We start from the raw sequence: 16,292 nt of genomic DNA, 5'->3' as shown, positions 1-16,292 counted from the left end.
GTAAGCCATGGTCACTTATTTGTATTCTGAAACCCAGAGGCTCAGTATATTTAAATATTAACTTCAATGAAGCTTTTTTGTTAAAAATTGAACAACAGTTCTTCAGTTTTTAATAAAATTTGTCCAGAGTTTCCCTGTTGGTTTTCTTTCCTTTTAACTGAATTAAGGATTCTTGTTCCACAGTTGTAGCACAACATTCACATTAACTTGTAATGAATATTTAAAATGCAAAAAACCAATATTGTTTACTCTGTTGAGTTCTCATCACACTTCCATTATTATAATACAAAGTACATTGCAATTGCATGGAAAACTTTTTGCTTTAAAAAGTCACAGCCCATAAATCAACCATCAAAAGTACACACAAGAACTTTTTAAAGAGCATCAGGACATATATTTAATGGATACGTTCAAAAGAATAACTTTGTATTAGTCAGAAAAAAGTTATATTTCACACTCACATAATGACTTGGAGCTATAAAGCACTCCAAAAGAAAGCTACAAATCTATGAATTATGACTTGAATAAAGCCTAAAGAAAACTTTTAAAGCTATTAAGTTACTTTATAGAGATGCTTGTTATACAGCTGATGCAGCCTCTTGACAAATCTACTCTTCAAAACCCCAGCATGTGTTACCACCTGCTGCAAAGCTACACATGGCCGAGTACAAAAGGAGGAGAAACGAGAATGGCATGTCCTCTCTGCTCCCAAGCTGATTAAAGGAAAAAGGCTTGTGATAACCAGGTGGAGAAGGAAGCGAGGAGAGCTTTTGTCTTCCCATTCACCAGCTCTGACCCTATGCAGCAACTCCACAAGAGCCTCAGCAAACAAAGCATTTCCACATCTGCTCTCTGACATACCCTTTAGCCACATGGAGGAAGTTTCAGAGAGGTGGGAACAGCTTAGGAGGGCTGAACTAACTCCTATTACACCCATTTCTCTCCATGTAGATGCTTTACTGACTGCAGAATGTATCTAGGGCCAAGCAGTTGCCCAAAGTCGAACAGGAAGACTAAGACAGAAACAGGGGTTGAACCCAGACCTCCAGATCCTGGTGAATCAGTGCCAGACAGAAAGGATTACTTGAGGAAAGACCAACAAATGGCATGGAAAGAAAACAGATGAAGTCAGATAAAGTGAATGAAGTGCCACGTGGACCTAAGGAAAAGCATCAGAGAAAAACTGGAAAGGAAAGTAGTGTAAAAAGCAGGGGGAAGAACAGTGAAAGGTGGGGAGGGATGGGATGGGAAGAGAAAGGGAGCAAAGCAAAGGGGGTGGAGAGTGTGCAGGGAGGCCAGACAGATAAGCAGTGAAAGAGTTGTTAGCTATCAGGGGTGCCACAGGATGAATTAAAACATATAGAAACAGAATTTCAGAGATACATAAAGCTTTCTTCCATAATAGCATCAGGAATGGAGAAAACTGCAGATATGAAATGCATCTGTCACAAACTTGGGGTCACCTGACAATTTTGCTGTACTCAGAGAATAATGGTAGTCCCATTAAGGAGTAAATTGACCTATACTAGCTTGGTTACATTCCTTACTTTAAGTATAGAAGTATGCTACAAGTACTGCTAAGTACTAATGCTCATTATATGTTTTTGCTCTTTCCACAAAGAGCAGGATCCTGGCTCTAGACTAATTCAATCCTCTCCATTAAGTCTGATTCAGCCTGAGAGTCTTCAAGCATTAGCTTGGAACTATTTAAATGCCAACGTTTTAACCAAAAGTCCTTTAAAAATATTTCCATCAAAAGAAAAAAATAAATGCAATAAGCCTTCTACTGAACAAACAGAACACTCACACTACCCTATTAAAAGGGCAGGATATTAGAATATTTCTGCAGCCATTTCACATGAGCTGTGTGTACATTTTATATTTTAAGCTGCACAGTTTACAGTGGACAGAAGCATCATTTACCAAGTAACAATGTTGTTAAGGAAGAAGAGAATAAAACAAAGATGCAATGGGCACACTCAACCCCTGTAGAGATCAGAGGCTTTTATATGGCTTGGCTTATATGTTATTTTTAAAATCTGTTTTATCAATATGGCTGACATTAATAGATTATTTCACTTATTATAGTAATGCAGATACACTTATATGATCAGATATATGCTGAGTATTTTTTTGGTCCAGAATATGTCTCTCTGAAACATGTATCAGTCACTAGTAATTCATATAGTTAGGAATTATATACTTCTCTGAGGTTTTATCATTAGCTTTTAGCTCTATTCTTGCAACAGAGACTGGGTCATATGCAATACGAAATGTTTTATCCACATTGTTTAATGATGATACTGAGAACACCATGTGTGTGAAAACTGCCATTAAATATTAAATAATAGCACTGAACAAAATCCTATGTTTTCCCAATGATTTGTGTGGTGATTTATATATTTTAGGTTTAGGATAATAGCTCCTTCTTCAGAGTAAATATGTGTAAAGCCTTCACCTTCCAAATCCACATGTCCATGCTTACATTTAAGTACGAGTGAGCCTAACAAAGACACAGTTAGGTGAGTATGTGACTGACAGATCGGGTCTCTTCAGGAACACGCTCTTTTACTTTTAAGCAAGCAGGTGCCAGAATCTCAGTAAAAGAAATGAAACCTAGACTGTATGCTTAAAAAGCTTAAGCATCCACATTAGCAGGACTTGGTGACAAAAAAAATATAAACACACACTTAAGCACATTCTGAAATCTGGCTATTTTGATAGTGGTTCTTCTTGACTTCAGACTCCATGTCATCTCCTGCAGAATCCCACACCTCTTGTTGCAAGAATCTTTCATATGGAGTGCCCTTCACCACTGAGATCTCAAAATTCAGACCTGACGATAGTTACAAAACCTTTATCTGAGCCATAAGTTAACAGAAGAAAGCCATGCTGTGGGACTCAGGGATTAATTCAAAACATAAGCCAAATAAAGTGAGACAAACGGAGGAATAGAGATCTTGATGCACTGACTTACATCACAGTACCATCCACCTCTTTAGATACACTTGCAGAAAAAATTTGACTCAACTTATCTGGAAATTTAGAAGGCTATATGTCTTATGATATAAATAAGTATATTCACATTTGTGCCCAGATTAACCAAAATTTATAAAACTTACTAATATATTGAGACAGCAGCATATTTAGATTCTAGCAGCAAAAATTATAGAGACAAACACTATTTAAATAATTGACCCAAAACAAATCAAGAGGGTAAGAAAGAGTATTTTCTACTTCACATATCTACTCTGCCTTAAAAAGCCTATTGATTTACCAGTATTCTTCATTACTAAATGCAAGGTACAATTAATGTCAGTCATCCTAATTCATTGCCAGAATTCCTTAAATTAATTTCCTATGATTTTACCCTTCATAAGAACACTTACCAGCTACCATAAGGATAAAACATCAGAGATCTGAAAAGGCATTAAGAAAATCTTTCTGTAGGAAACCAGACTACCACTGCATTCATATGGAAACAGAAAGTTATTATATGGCAGACACTAAAAGCCTCATTTCAGAGAGCTAGAAGGATGGAGGGGAAAGGAAGAAAAGACAATTCATTCCCACCTGTGCCATGTGCAAACTGTCACACTGTTCATGAAAAAATAAAAATGAATGCTCTAACGACTATGTGTTTTTAGCCAGTTTTAAGCCTCCACTGACAACTATTTAAAAGAAAGGTCTGATTTTCTAAGAAACAGAATGTAGCACTGTAGAAGCTATTGTACCAGATCAGATCTGTGGTTCATCCCCACCAGTAGCCTATGTCTGACAATGCCAACATGGGATGCTTTAGGAGGGAAAAAAAAAAAAAACCAAAAGAAAAAAAAAAACCCAGAAAACAAAAAGAAAAGAAAAAAAAAAAGAAAAAAAACCCACAACAGTAACCAGACAATGGTTAATCTATGCTTTGATTTGAAATACTCCTTCTAATTAGCAACTGGTTTAGAACTTGATATCTGAATTTATACATCACACCCACAATTTGTTAGGAATACCTATCATAATGCTGGGTATTATTCTTATCCAACATGGTAATTTTAAATAAAAAGACTTCCTTTTTGATGCAATAAAAAATCCAAAGTTCTTTTGTTTCATGTGTATTTTTTCAGATCCCTAACCATTTTTTTTCTTTCCATGAGGTTTTCCTACATCTACAATGCCCCTTTCTGAGATGCGATTTCAAAGAATCACAGATAAGCTCAAGCCATTGATTTTATTTACCATAGGATATTCACTATTCTTTCTCTCTCCATATCACAACATCTTACTGACTTTTTAATGACCTCTGCTGCAGCATCAGGAGAGATTTTCACAAAACTGGCTTCATCAATGTTTTTCTAAACTTTTATCACTAAAGTAGCACCCTGTAAAGTATTTCAGTTTACCATTTACCTACCATTCTGCATTGCTTTTGCTTTACCAACATTAACTTGATATCACATCTAGATGGTCGCTTAACTTTCTGCATAGAAACTTCAACTTTTTTTACAAACTATGAATATACAATGCGTTCTTCATCAGTAAATCTTGCAATCTCAGTGAGCACCCTTTTATTCAGCACTTTATTATTCTGTCTTTGCCATATTGATACATTCAAACAATTCTAGCAATGAGAAGAAAAATAATTATTTCCTCAGAAATAGGTTTATTTCCTTAGAAAGAAGTTAGATGCTCTCTACCTTTTGCCCCCCTCATGCTTAATGAAACCTACATTAACAAGAGAATGTGAAAGGCTCCAAAAAAGATAATTCACTATGAATTTTCTTTTAAAAAGACAGATTAAAAAAATGTATATATACACTATTAACAGCTTCAGCTTCACAGATGAGCAATCAGCAATGACACAGGTATGAAAGTGTCACAGCAGCTTACAGTATAAACTAGAAAGCTGCTGAAGGTCAACTGATCAGTCATCAGCAAGAAGTAAGCCTCTCCCTGATGCACCACCTCAACAGCATGGAAAGCATAGCAGGCAGCAGTGACTCCCTACAAGAAGTCCCCTAGGTATAAAAAAAGACAGGTAGAAATAGAGTTGGGAACTTTTCTTGCAGATCACCTTCTCTACTAGTAGGTCTCCATGGGGTTGATCAGAACAAAGGTTGTCAAAGACAGCCTGGCTTGGGTGAGAAAGCTTTACCTGCAGCAGGACCGTGACCACTGCAGAACACGGGTACAAGAAGTGGGCCTAGCTTACAGCTTTGCTTGAAGACCTGCCCGCTCGGGATACTGATTTCTGCAAAGTGCAGAAATGAAGTTTATAACAGTGGGCTGAAGTCCAACTTCAGTAGCAGCTATGTTTGGGAACACTTAGACAGGAACAATGACAACACTGTTGCTTGACATACAGAAAGTTGGAAATAGCACCAGGCGGGCCGCCTGGTGAATCTGGTGCCTCAGATGACATACCAGAACACATGTTTTCCAAAGAACACTGCAAATGATGATCCTCACACTCTCTGTTCTTATTTTAAGAAGGTGGTAAGTACATTCAGATGTACTCCATGGGAACAAGAGATGGGCATGCGGGTTAAATCCAAGCAGCCTACTGAGCCATGAACAACAAGCTGTAGGATACAGATACGTTAGGTCATCTGGGTATGAAAATATTTTCAGTGTTTGCATATTTCTAACATTTCTTTCTTTCCTGCTTCATTGATATGCTAAAGGTCACCTTAGTATGTCAAAAGAAGCAGGCAAAGAAGCCAGCCACAGTCTTGTCTGCTTGAAAGAGGCAAACTAGTTTGTTTCTTTTGTTAGCAAGGAAATGTGGTAGTGAGACTTCCCCACTGTGAGCTTTTTTTCTGGTAGAGAAAGGGCTGCACAGGTCAAAACTGAGCCAGGTGGCTCTCCTATGACACGCCATAAAAACAGTGGCAATGCTGATGAGGGCAGAATGTTTCAGGCTTTATTTCAACACATCTACCTGTTTCTGAGATCCCCCACTGACAGAGTTGTAGTCAGTGGGCTCATAAAGCTAATTTGACTGATGAGGCTCTCTAGGGAAAGCTTTTGAAGGGGACTACTCCACTGTCTACCTCTGTTGCAAAAGGTACATTAACCAGCTAAGAACTTCCACTTCCCACCTGCAGATAGATAATTTGGTGGAAATACTTAATCAGGCTCCTGTGCTATATTTAACTCAACAGATAGTTCCATGGGTGAAAAATATTCAGCTAATGAGAAATAAAGAAGCAAACTTGATAGCAAAACAGGCTAACAAGTCACAAAATAATATGCCTTTGGCAGTAGTTTAACATCATCACAAATCACGCAGCGGTTCAGTCCCTTCAAATAATAAAGAACAGAAATAAGTGTAATGCTGACCTCTGCAGCCCTATATTTTTATGGTCCAACTGGCTTTCTGTCAAGGGCAGTCTTCGACATGGAGGGTTGGCTGGCCAGGAGGATACTGAAGTTGCAGCACTCCACACTAACAGCTCACAGCTCCTACAGCCTGCCTGGCCTGTGCTTCAGGTCACTCCATCTTGAGGTGTGGCCAGAAAAAAAAGCTCAGGAGGCAACAACTACGTAGAAGATGACCCTTTGGAGTCAGTATAGTACATTTTCTTTGAATTACTTCACTACAAGCTACCCAAGTTCTGACTACGGTGGAGTAAGACTCTGATTTTTCAACAGTTTGTCCTCCTTCCCCAGATTTTGCCTGCAAGTGCCACAGTCTCTCACAGGCAGACAAATATGGGCAAAAACCGTGTAAGAGCAATTTAAGAATCCTTCACATCCCACATGGAGGTGTTTATTTCCTAGTGGTTTTGACTGCAGAGAGAAGCCTGCTGTTCGTTTACAAGGGAAAGAATGATGAAAAGGAACATACAGCGATAGGCTTTTGTTACCAAACATGGCATGGTGTGTTAACTCCTCTTTTAAATTCATAGGATTCAATAGAAAACAAATAAAATAAAGTATCTGTCTGCATGCATAAAATCTAGAAAAGTTATTATCTGAGTAACACACAACCTACTATTAGTATATTGCTCAAGAACAGTTCCAGCTCTAAAACTACCATCACACTAATAATTTAAAAAAAAAAAAAAAATTTAGAAAAGAAACGCTGTCTCCAGAGATTCTCAAAGATAAGGCTATATTTAAACAATTGTAGCTATAAATCTAGACATCTCCCATCTCTCTGAAAGGCATTATTGCATCCAAAGGAAATGTATACTAGTACATTGAAGAACTCAATTTCAAAGTAATTGAGTGATGTTAGGTAACACTAACAATTTCTACGTGCATTTTAGTGCTTAATGTTAATGATGAAATACATGAAATTTTTTTCTGGCACATTAATTATTTCAGTATGAAATAATTCCCCTTATTTTGGTGCCACATTAGCACAACAGCACATTAAAAAGTTCTCGTATACAGTCACCACTACATTAAATACTGTGAATTTTTAGATTTTGCCACTATATGGGTAAGTTACCCAATTCACCATGCTTCAGAACAAAACAAAAAGAAACTGCACTCAGTGTAGAGTCTTCAGGTTTGGCTGGTTAACAGGATGATTATGAAAAAACATATCATTTGATATGAATGCCTTGCCTGCTTCCTGCAGTAGAAGCAGCAACAGCTATTAGCGCTCTTCCTTAGTCCTGCTTGGCCTCCTCTCTAACACTGCACCTCAAATGCCATCTGCTTCCAGAAGGACATTTCTGCTTCTCATTAAATAGTGACACGCCACTCACCTCACTGGGTCAAAAGAAACCTCAGATGTTTTGCCAACAGCATCAGCTCTTGTCAAAAGGTTGGGTACCTCTACCAGTGTGTTAGACCTCAGGCAAATCAGAAAATAAACAGGGTACAGAGGCCGAATTACCCTCCCTCACAATGAGACACACCTATTTCAGAACATGGTTCAGATACATTGCTTGCCTACTGGGACAAAAACTATTGCAGCAAGCACAGCTGTACCTCTTCCAGAGAGGGGAAAGAATCTAAAAGAAACAAAAAACCTCTGTGGATTTTAAGGGACCTGGAGCACTTCCCTACAAATTTCCAGCCAAAAGGACTAAAGGGAAAGAAAAGGGACAAGTGGGATCTCTCTCCAGTGCTCCATGCACTCTTCAAATGCTTTCTACACAATGATAAACCACTTATTCAGAAAAATGCAATAGCAAAAAGTGTTCCACTAAGAGCTAACAGACTCAGAAAAACTGCAGATGGTTTCTCATGTGAAATGGTGAATATAAGGAATTAGCTACAGTTATTGAGGGCTTGTAAAGCAAAATGCGGGAAATGGGACATCCTAATTTTGCTCTTGATAACAGAAAAATTTTTGTTGTATTTACTGCAAAGTACCAGGAAAAAAAAAATGGAACCAGAAAGGGAAGGAGAAAATAAATAAATAAAACATCATTAAATTTAGTTTGAATCACGTGGCAAAGAAATACATTTAAGCTGACCTAGAATAATGTAATAACAAGGATGCACCTCTTGTTAAAACACAAACAGGGCTGAAAATCACTTTGAATAGTAGCCTTGTGATGAGAAGCTTAAGACAACTGCTTCCCAGAATATTTTCTGCTTGATCTGGCTGAACAAATTTTAGGGAATTTAACTGGGGAAACATAAGCCTGTAAATGTTCACAAGTCTGCAGTTGTCACTGTGGTTGGCCTAAAGACTTACAGGAGCTTGAGATGGTTTGCTTTTTGTGCCTGGCAAAAGAAAACAGTTCTCACTGGCTTAGTATACATCTCCTCATGAACACAGATCCACTGAGAGCCCAGATTGTACCCCACCAGAAATCATCACACGGCTCTGGATTTCTCATCCCATACTGTTGTCTCAATTTAACCTAGAGACTTCATCTCCCTCAGCATCTGCCTGCATGACCAGCTAGGTCTATCTAGACTTGCAGAACAGCACACACATCAAACCATCCATTCCCACTGTCGTGGTTTAACCCCAGCCAGCAACTAAGCACCACGCAGCCGCTCACTCACTCCCCCCCATCCAGTGGGATGGGGGAGAAAATCAGGAGAAGAAGTAAAACTCCTGGGTTGAGATAAGAACGGTTTAATAGAACAGAAAAGAAGAAACTAATAATGATAATGATAACACTAATAAAATGACAACAGTAGTAATAAAAGGATTGAAATGTACAAATGATGCGCAGGGCAATCGCTCACCACCCGCCGACCGACACCCAGCCAGTCCCCGAGCGGCGGGTCCCTGCCCCCCCCTTCCCAGTTCCTAAACTAGATGGGATGTCCCATGGTATGGAATACACTGTTGGCCAGTTTGGGTCAGGTGCCCTGGCTGGGCATGAGAAGCTGAAAAATCCTTGACTATAGTCTAAACACTACTGAGCAATAACTGAAAACATCAGTGTTATCAACATTCTTCACATACTGAACTCAAAACATAGCACTGTACCAGCTACGGGGAAGACAGTTAACTCTATCCCAGCTGAAACCAGGACACCCACTTAGCTAGCAGGTCTTCACACATGGAGGATAAATAGAGAGGCACGGAAAGAACAGAGCGCTTCTCCCAACATACACTTTAGCTCAAACCAGAGAATTGGCTGCCTTGAACAGCTTGAACAAAGCATGGCAAAGCTGAAGTGAGAAGCAAGAGTCACTTCTTCAATAAACTTTGTGGATTTCCAACCATTTTTGTCAGCAGGTGGAGCAGCAATAGCGCTGAATATGGAGAGGTTAATATCTCCCTGTATTTGTCTGCTGTCTATCAAAGTAAGTTGTCACTGCCTGCTGAAAGGACAGAGAAACTATTGCCACTTCTAGTACTCTTCCCTCTTCTGGAAAATGAAAGCAAGCAATCGGAAACCTCCGATAACCGAATGCAAGGCCGACAAAGGCAAAGAATAAATTTCTTTCACCTTGGCAAGAGGGGTCCATTTGCTGCCAGGAAACATCTGTAGAAACTTTACTTACAAAAATCCTCAGGCCAGAAAATACAGCATATAGAAAATCACCATAATGGCACTATACCTATGAGAAAAAGTTATGTGGCTTGGCTGTGCTCTGGTAGTCTCTCCTTCATATACTTTTAGCATGCGCCACTCAATCTGTAAAAAGTGGGGCTACATCATGATGATTTTGAGGAGAAGAATATATTATATTCAGTCATTTCATGTGTTATAAAGGACAAATGTTTCCAGTCACTTTCATTATAATCTAATCGTCGTCCTTCAGCAAGAACAAAAATTTGACTGAAAAAGTTGGCTAAAATTACGTCCACTTACCAGCAAAAGTATAGAATGGTATTTGAATCAAGACTAAAATAAACCTGAAATTCAACAAGCTAACTCTTGAAAAGACAATTATATTACCAAAGATTATATTTCATTGATCTTTTAAAGCTCAAATTTACAAACCTGCTCCTGACTCAAAGTAAATTTATAACTCATGATTCTAGACAAAGGTACAAAACTGTACTGTTGGATGACATATACTGAAGTTTTAGATCACAGTTTGTTATTGCACACTTAATTATTAACGCTTAAACAGCAGTGAGAAGAAATGTCAAATTCTATGAAAAGTATAATTTATTTCTCCTGGCAGATATTAATTGCCCTGTATTAATGACTTTTGGAACTATTACTAATGAGGAAAAATAGCCATCCCAACATGGCAGCAATATCTGTAGCGAGGGGACAGTCTTCTAGCCATTAAAAAAAAAATGAGGGGAAGGGGGAATATCATACCATAAGATAAGAATAACAGTTTCTCAAAGAGGATGTTTATGACTAAATTGCTGCCACAGCACAGCAGGGGAGAAATTCTGAAAGTGCCTCCAGCAGGTCTGCTGTATGATTAGGCTCAGCAGCTATTAGCTAACTGGAGTTCATGTTTGTGTTATTCCTCCAGGGTCTAGTCATTTTGTTATACAGAACCAGGCAGCTAACCAGGGATCCTCAGGGACAGCGAGGTGTCCTGCAGACCAGCTCCTTTTCTTCACTTTTTTGCAGTGCAGAACAGTGGGGAAAATGGTCAAAATATGTTTTCTGTTATGCTTTTATCAAAAGCATAAAGATAGGACCATAGTAGTTTAACTTCCAAGGTACACTAAAAATCATATACAGCCTCCTGTGGTATGTAAACGAAGCCAGGAATGTAGCAGTTATGCGTAGGTACATTTCCTAAGCAGAAACAACTTTTGTAAATTCAGTTAGCCAGAGTAAATGGACAATTCAAGAACTATACAAGCATATTATTCCACTATTTCACTGTTTCAGCTGAAGGTCAAAAGCCACTGTGCTACTACAGTGTTTATCTCAGTATTGACCATTACCTTGAAGGACTCCTGTGGAAGCTGTTACTGTCTGTTTTACTTTTGTAGAGTTGTTAGGAAACTGTCGTCTGGACACAGAATCCTCTGGATTCTGGCTTTTTTTGTCTTTCCCTTTGGGAAGCTGAGGTGAGGAACTGTTTTCTCCTGTGTCACTGGATCCAACGGTAGATTTAGATTGCCGATCATTTCCCTGAAAAGAAGTGTATGTAATTATTGCTGATGAAAATGACAAAGTTTATTATTTTAATTTTCAATATTATTTCAGCCTTTTAATACTAAGGATTGGTATCAGGCGTTAAAGAAGCATATTAATTTACAATCAGTACAATTAAGTGATATCTTAAACTATCCAGAAAACTGTAACTATCTCATCAACTCACTCTACGATCCAAGTGATTAAATGGTCCTTAATTACTCCCAGAATAAAAGAGCACATTCATTTTAAGAAAGTAATGCTTTATTTGATAAAAAGAATGGCTAGGTGAATCTATACATGCATGCATATGATGTACAGGTGTATCTCATTCATGCATATGTGTGGAAGGTCACAAGATGTAACATATATAACTTGTGAATAATTCATTGCCTGTGTAAATGAGACATGGGCATTAATTTAAGTGTCAAAAGCAGCTGGAAGAGGATGACAGTCTTCGTGTGGCAGTTACACTGACTACCAAGTGGACACTAAGAAAGGCATCTGCCCACACATCACCTCTGAATCACCCCCAAGGACATCAGCCAGTTCCTCTGCTTGCTCTGTAGTGTATCTAGAAACAGAACCAGAAACCTGGTCCTTATTTTTACAGCTTTGATATATGTATGACTCTGGGTGTACTAGCCAGAGATTTTATTATTTATACACATTTTTCTTCAGTCTAAATCTGTTCATACTCAACACTGTAAAAACCTGAACTGTATATAGCAGCCCTTTAGGGTGCTATTTATATTGGTCTAGGCTGCATAAAGACCTTACCAACTGAACGCCCTCATTGTTGCCTCTTAATAGAGGCTGTCAGCCTCCTACTTTTGCCAGTCTAACCGCATGTGTAGTTTCCTCCTAATCCAATTCTGTCAAAACACTCCATATAACAACAAAACACTCATGTAGATAGGGCAGAAAACCTCATCAGTATCTGGAACTGTTCGACTTATCACAGACTTAGCTGAATCAAAGAAGACAAACATATTCTGCTCCATTGTTTCATTTAGTGTTGCTCCATGAACAAGTCATGCCATTTTAGAACTTGCCCACCAGAAAGGCCTTTCATTCTGCAATGGTCAAGGACAATTCTTTTCACCTCACTGCTAAAGTTAAACGGTAATATATATAAAATGTAAATCTTTCAGAAGAATAAGTCCTGAACAAAATCCCATATCTCTTTGAAAAATTCTGCATACATTATTACATTTTTATGTGATTCTTCTAGTTTTCAAAAAACCAGTAGAAAACAGTTCTGTTTAAAATATCTTGCTTAAATACCATCTCGCTTTTACCATCTAATCTACCATTTATCTACCAATACCATCAAATCTACCACTTATCCTTTCTCTATAAAGAGAAATGAGGGCACGGCAGTATTTCAGTCTCTTCTAGTTCAAACTGGAGACTGTTACTCCCAAGCAGTAATGGTAAAAAAGTGTAGATATCAAACTGAAGCAAACAATTGCATGATTTATACCAGTTCAAGTGTTGCATTAGATATTTAAGAGCAGTAGTACATAGTCCTGCCTCCTTAAGTTTTGACTTGTTATCAGTATGTGCTACAATCCCAGTGGAATAAAAGTGAATAACAAATAATTTTCTGTATGTGTTGTTAAGTAATAGTAGAAGAGGCAAGAAGTTAAACCTGCTAATGAGTTATTTTTACAAATGCTAGAATTGCAAAGCTCACATTTTAAAAACAAGCACCACTTGAAAGTATGTTCTTTACTGAGGTTTTTTCTTCTACTGCATTTCAACAGAATGGAACAGGGACTTGTGTATTTTATTGCTTACTTTGTTTAGTGGCTCCAGGGTTTTTGTTTTGTAAACAGTGAATGGGCATGATCAACTACCACAATTACAATGACAGACTCTGGGTCTGACTCTCTGCTGTCTTGTACTTGTACAGTAAACTGCACTTGTACAGAATCAGTGCAAACAGATACTTATATTCTGATTTGGCACTCTTTTAAATCCATAGTGGACTCATTTTGTACACACATAAATAGCTATACAGGATACAAAGCAGCGGAGGCTCAAGCTCTGTATTTAATGGTTAGCTAGGGCAAAACACATCAGATAGGAAACTGTTTTAGGGCCTTATTCAGACTCAGCACGCAGAAACACCATTTTCTGCAAGACATTTTGTAAAAGGTTCTGTGTTTTTCCTTTAGGTATATAATTTGAATAAATAAATTAAAAAATACACAAAGATAGCTGACAAGGTTTATGGGAAAGACCTCAAGATAGCAGTTGATCTTTGCTATGGAAGGTTTTATAAAAAATAAAGCAGCCATTATTGCAATAATATTTTCTCAGATTTCTTTTGTCTAATTGACACTGCAAATAGCTACATATTCATCAAGCTTTAATAAGCATACCACCAGGTGGCTGTGGATTTCTTCTCTTCAGATTTAATTAAAACCCAAAGGACAGGGACTTTCCATCTGCCGGAATTAAGCAAAATTAGAAACTATCTTTATTATGCCACTCGATACTTACACTGCCTTTAGACTTTCGAGATCCCACAATTGGAGGTAGTACAGAGGCCTTGGAACTGCAGAAACAAGCCATATCTTAGAATTGTGTACACTGTCACTATCATAGACACTATGTATCTATAACCAAGTCAGATAACACCAAGTCGGCTATGACAACAGAGTTGTTTTATTCATTGTGCATTTTTACTAAGAATCACTCATTTCTGTTCACTATACTATATTTAAACGCATAATCAATCATTAACTTATTCAAACAAACGCATTACAGTTCCCCACAATGCATACTTTATATACCAAAAATTTGCAGAGCAGTATTCAGTGAATTACTATGTGAAAGATCCTTACAACTATTATAATGGCAAGTTCTGGCAATTTCAACAAAACTCTGTTTACATCAACATAGCTTTTCATTGTCCTTAAACTCATTTGTTGCAAATGATGTTTCCCAAAATACTTTCAAGTTATTTACATTGTCTATAGTTGCTCACTAAAAAAAAAAAAATATATATATAAATTACACCCCAGTTTATATGCAGAATACAGGACAAATTCTCTAAATTACACCAATTTGTGGGACAAATTTCCATTTCTTTCCATTTATTTCAATGAAATGGCTCCCAATTTTCATGTTTTCCAAAGATACTGAAAGCCCAGTCTTCTCCTTACAGGCACCCCATTTAGGACTTTATTATGTGATAATTCTAGCTTACAAAAAATAGACCCAAACAGAAAGCATTCTTAAGGGAGTACATATTCCACAAAAGATTACCAAGCAAGAGTAGATCTAGACTGGTGTAGCTGCACCTAATCTCATTCAGCTGTACACATTTGTATCCCAGGAAAAAAAAAACAAATTAAGCCAAGTCAAAACAATCCTTTCTCTGACATTAATTTTGTGATACATGCTCAATGGCATGTTTATGAGGTGAAATAGTCTTCTGAATTTCCATTTTCTCTTTTGTTTTTGCTATCTCAACTTTCTCACAAGTTGTCAATAAAGTTTTGCATCCATACTAAACCCATCCGTTCCTCCCTCCGTCCTTCCATCCCTCCATCCCTTGTTCTTGGAATGATGATTTTGTACTTTACTGGTGGTACTTTGTAAACAAATTGACACACACAAGCACGAGAGAAATATATCAGACACCTATGGAACTTACCCCTGTGGCCTTCTCATTGTCGATTTGCTAAACAGCAGATCACCATATGGCAACTTCTTAAACTTTTCTCTACCCACTGCAACATAGATTTGCCCATTCTCCAAGTCTGACCCATTCTGAACAAGTTTTCCATCTAAAGTGTAAAGTCTGAAAAATATGAAAATGCTTAATGTAATAAACCTTAACATTCAGTTACTTGTATTAAGAGCATTGAAAGCTATGTTAATCCAAAATCACTAAATTATGTTGAATTTCCAGATATAAAACCCAATAAAGTACAGTGGATGCCATACAATGATCAGTCGCTACACAAAAAAACAAAATACAAGGAAAGACAGAGCAAAATAATGACCTAAATCACAGTTTATATAAAACTAATGAAGTGCTATGACAGATGAAATACTTTCATAATTTCTAAAATGAAATAAATCACTTTGTACCTAGAAGACTTTAATGCCTTTCCCCTGATACCTTGGAAGGGGTCTGTTCCATGAGTTCCCGACCCCTCTCATACCAAGTTCCACCTCCCATCTGTGCTCTGGGCACTACGCAGTAACCTGGGAAGAACAGGGCATTCATGGCCCCATGACTGAAAACCCAGGACCTGTCCACCTAACGCACACCAAGTTGATAATAGTGCACTTACACTGTTATATTGTATAGATCGGAAGGGTGGAACATGGCTGTACCTGGTGGGGTAAGGCTGGGAGTAGCGGGAAATACAATAAGACATTATAACAAGAAGCTGTGTATCTTAAGCACCTACAATACCAATCATTAATATGTCTACTACACCAGGTAGATTTTTACCACAATAATTTCTGTTTCTACACTTTACCAAGAAGGAAGAAATGCATTAGGGACTGGGGGCGGGGGGGACAGTCAACACAATGAGGAAGAAGGAAACATGCAACAATAAATAAGCTCTTTCCTATGAAGCATATTCCAAAACTCAACAATATTTATATTTAATTAAAAAGTCAACATCAACAGTCTTGCATTTAAGACAAATGCAGGAATGTTGAATGGCTATCTTAATTGCCTTTCTAGAAGCCTTCTACAGGAGCTGCTACATGTGTTACTCATAGATTTCAACACAATGCAATGAGATATAAAATGATATATACACCTATACAATGAACCTT

At 37.8% G+C, this 16,292-nt stretch overlaps 1 protein-coding gene across 1 annotated transcript in view; it reads right to left on the bottom strand.

Annotated features, from left to right (window-relative positions):
• The window catches only part of DCDC2 (doublecortin domain containing 2), a 66,997-nt gene that overhangs the window by 23,570 nt on the left and 27,135 nt on the right, over positions 1-16,292 (bottom strand). The window contains exons 5-7 of the mRNA XM_010564441.1: positions 15,148-15,294; positions 13,989-14,043; positions 11,279-11,474 (exon numbers count right to left, since the gene is read on the bottom strand). Of these exons, the coding sequence (XP_010562743.1) occupies positions 11,279-11,474; positions 13,989-14,043; positions 15,148-15,294 (398 nt within the window). The remainder of the gene's footprint in view (positions 1-11,278; positions 11,475-13,988; positions 14,044-15,147; positions 15,295-16,292) is intronic.

The sequence above is a fragment of the Haliaeetus leucocephalus genome, unplaced genomic scaffold, assembly GCF_000737465.1.
Source record: "Haliaeetus leucocephalus isolate CR32 unplaced genomic scaffold, Haliaeetus_leucocephalus-4.0 Scaffold179, whole genome shotgun sequence".
In the NCBI taxonomy this organism is placed as follows: domain Eukaryota; kingdom Metazoa; phylum Chordata; class Aves; order Accipitriformes; family Accipitridae; genus Haliaeetus; species Haliaeetus leucocephalus.
The sequence above is the reverse complement of the archived record's forward strand: the minus strand, read 5'-3'. Positions and strand labels throughout refer to the sequence as shown.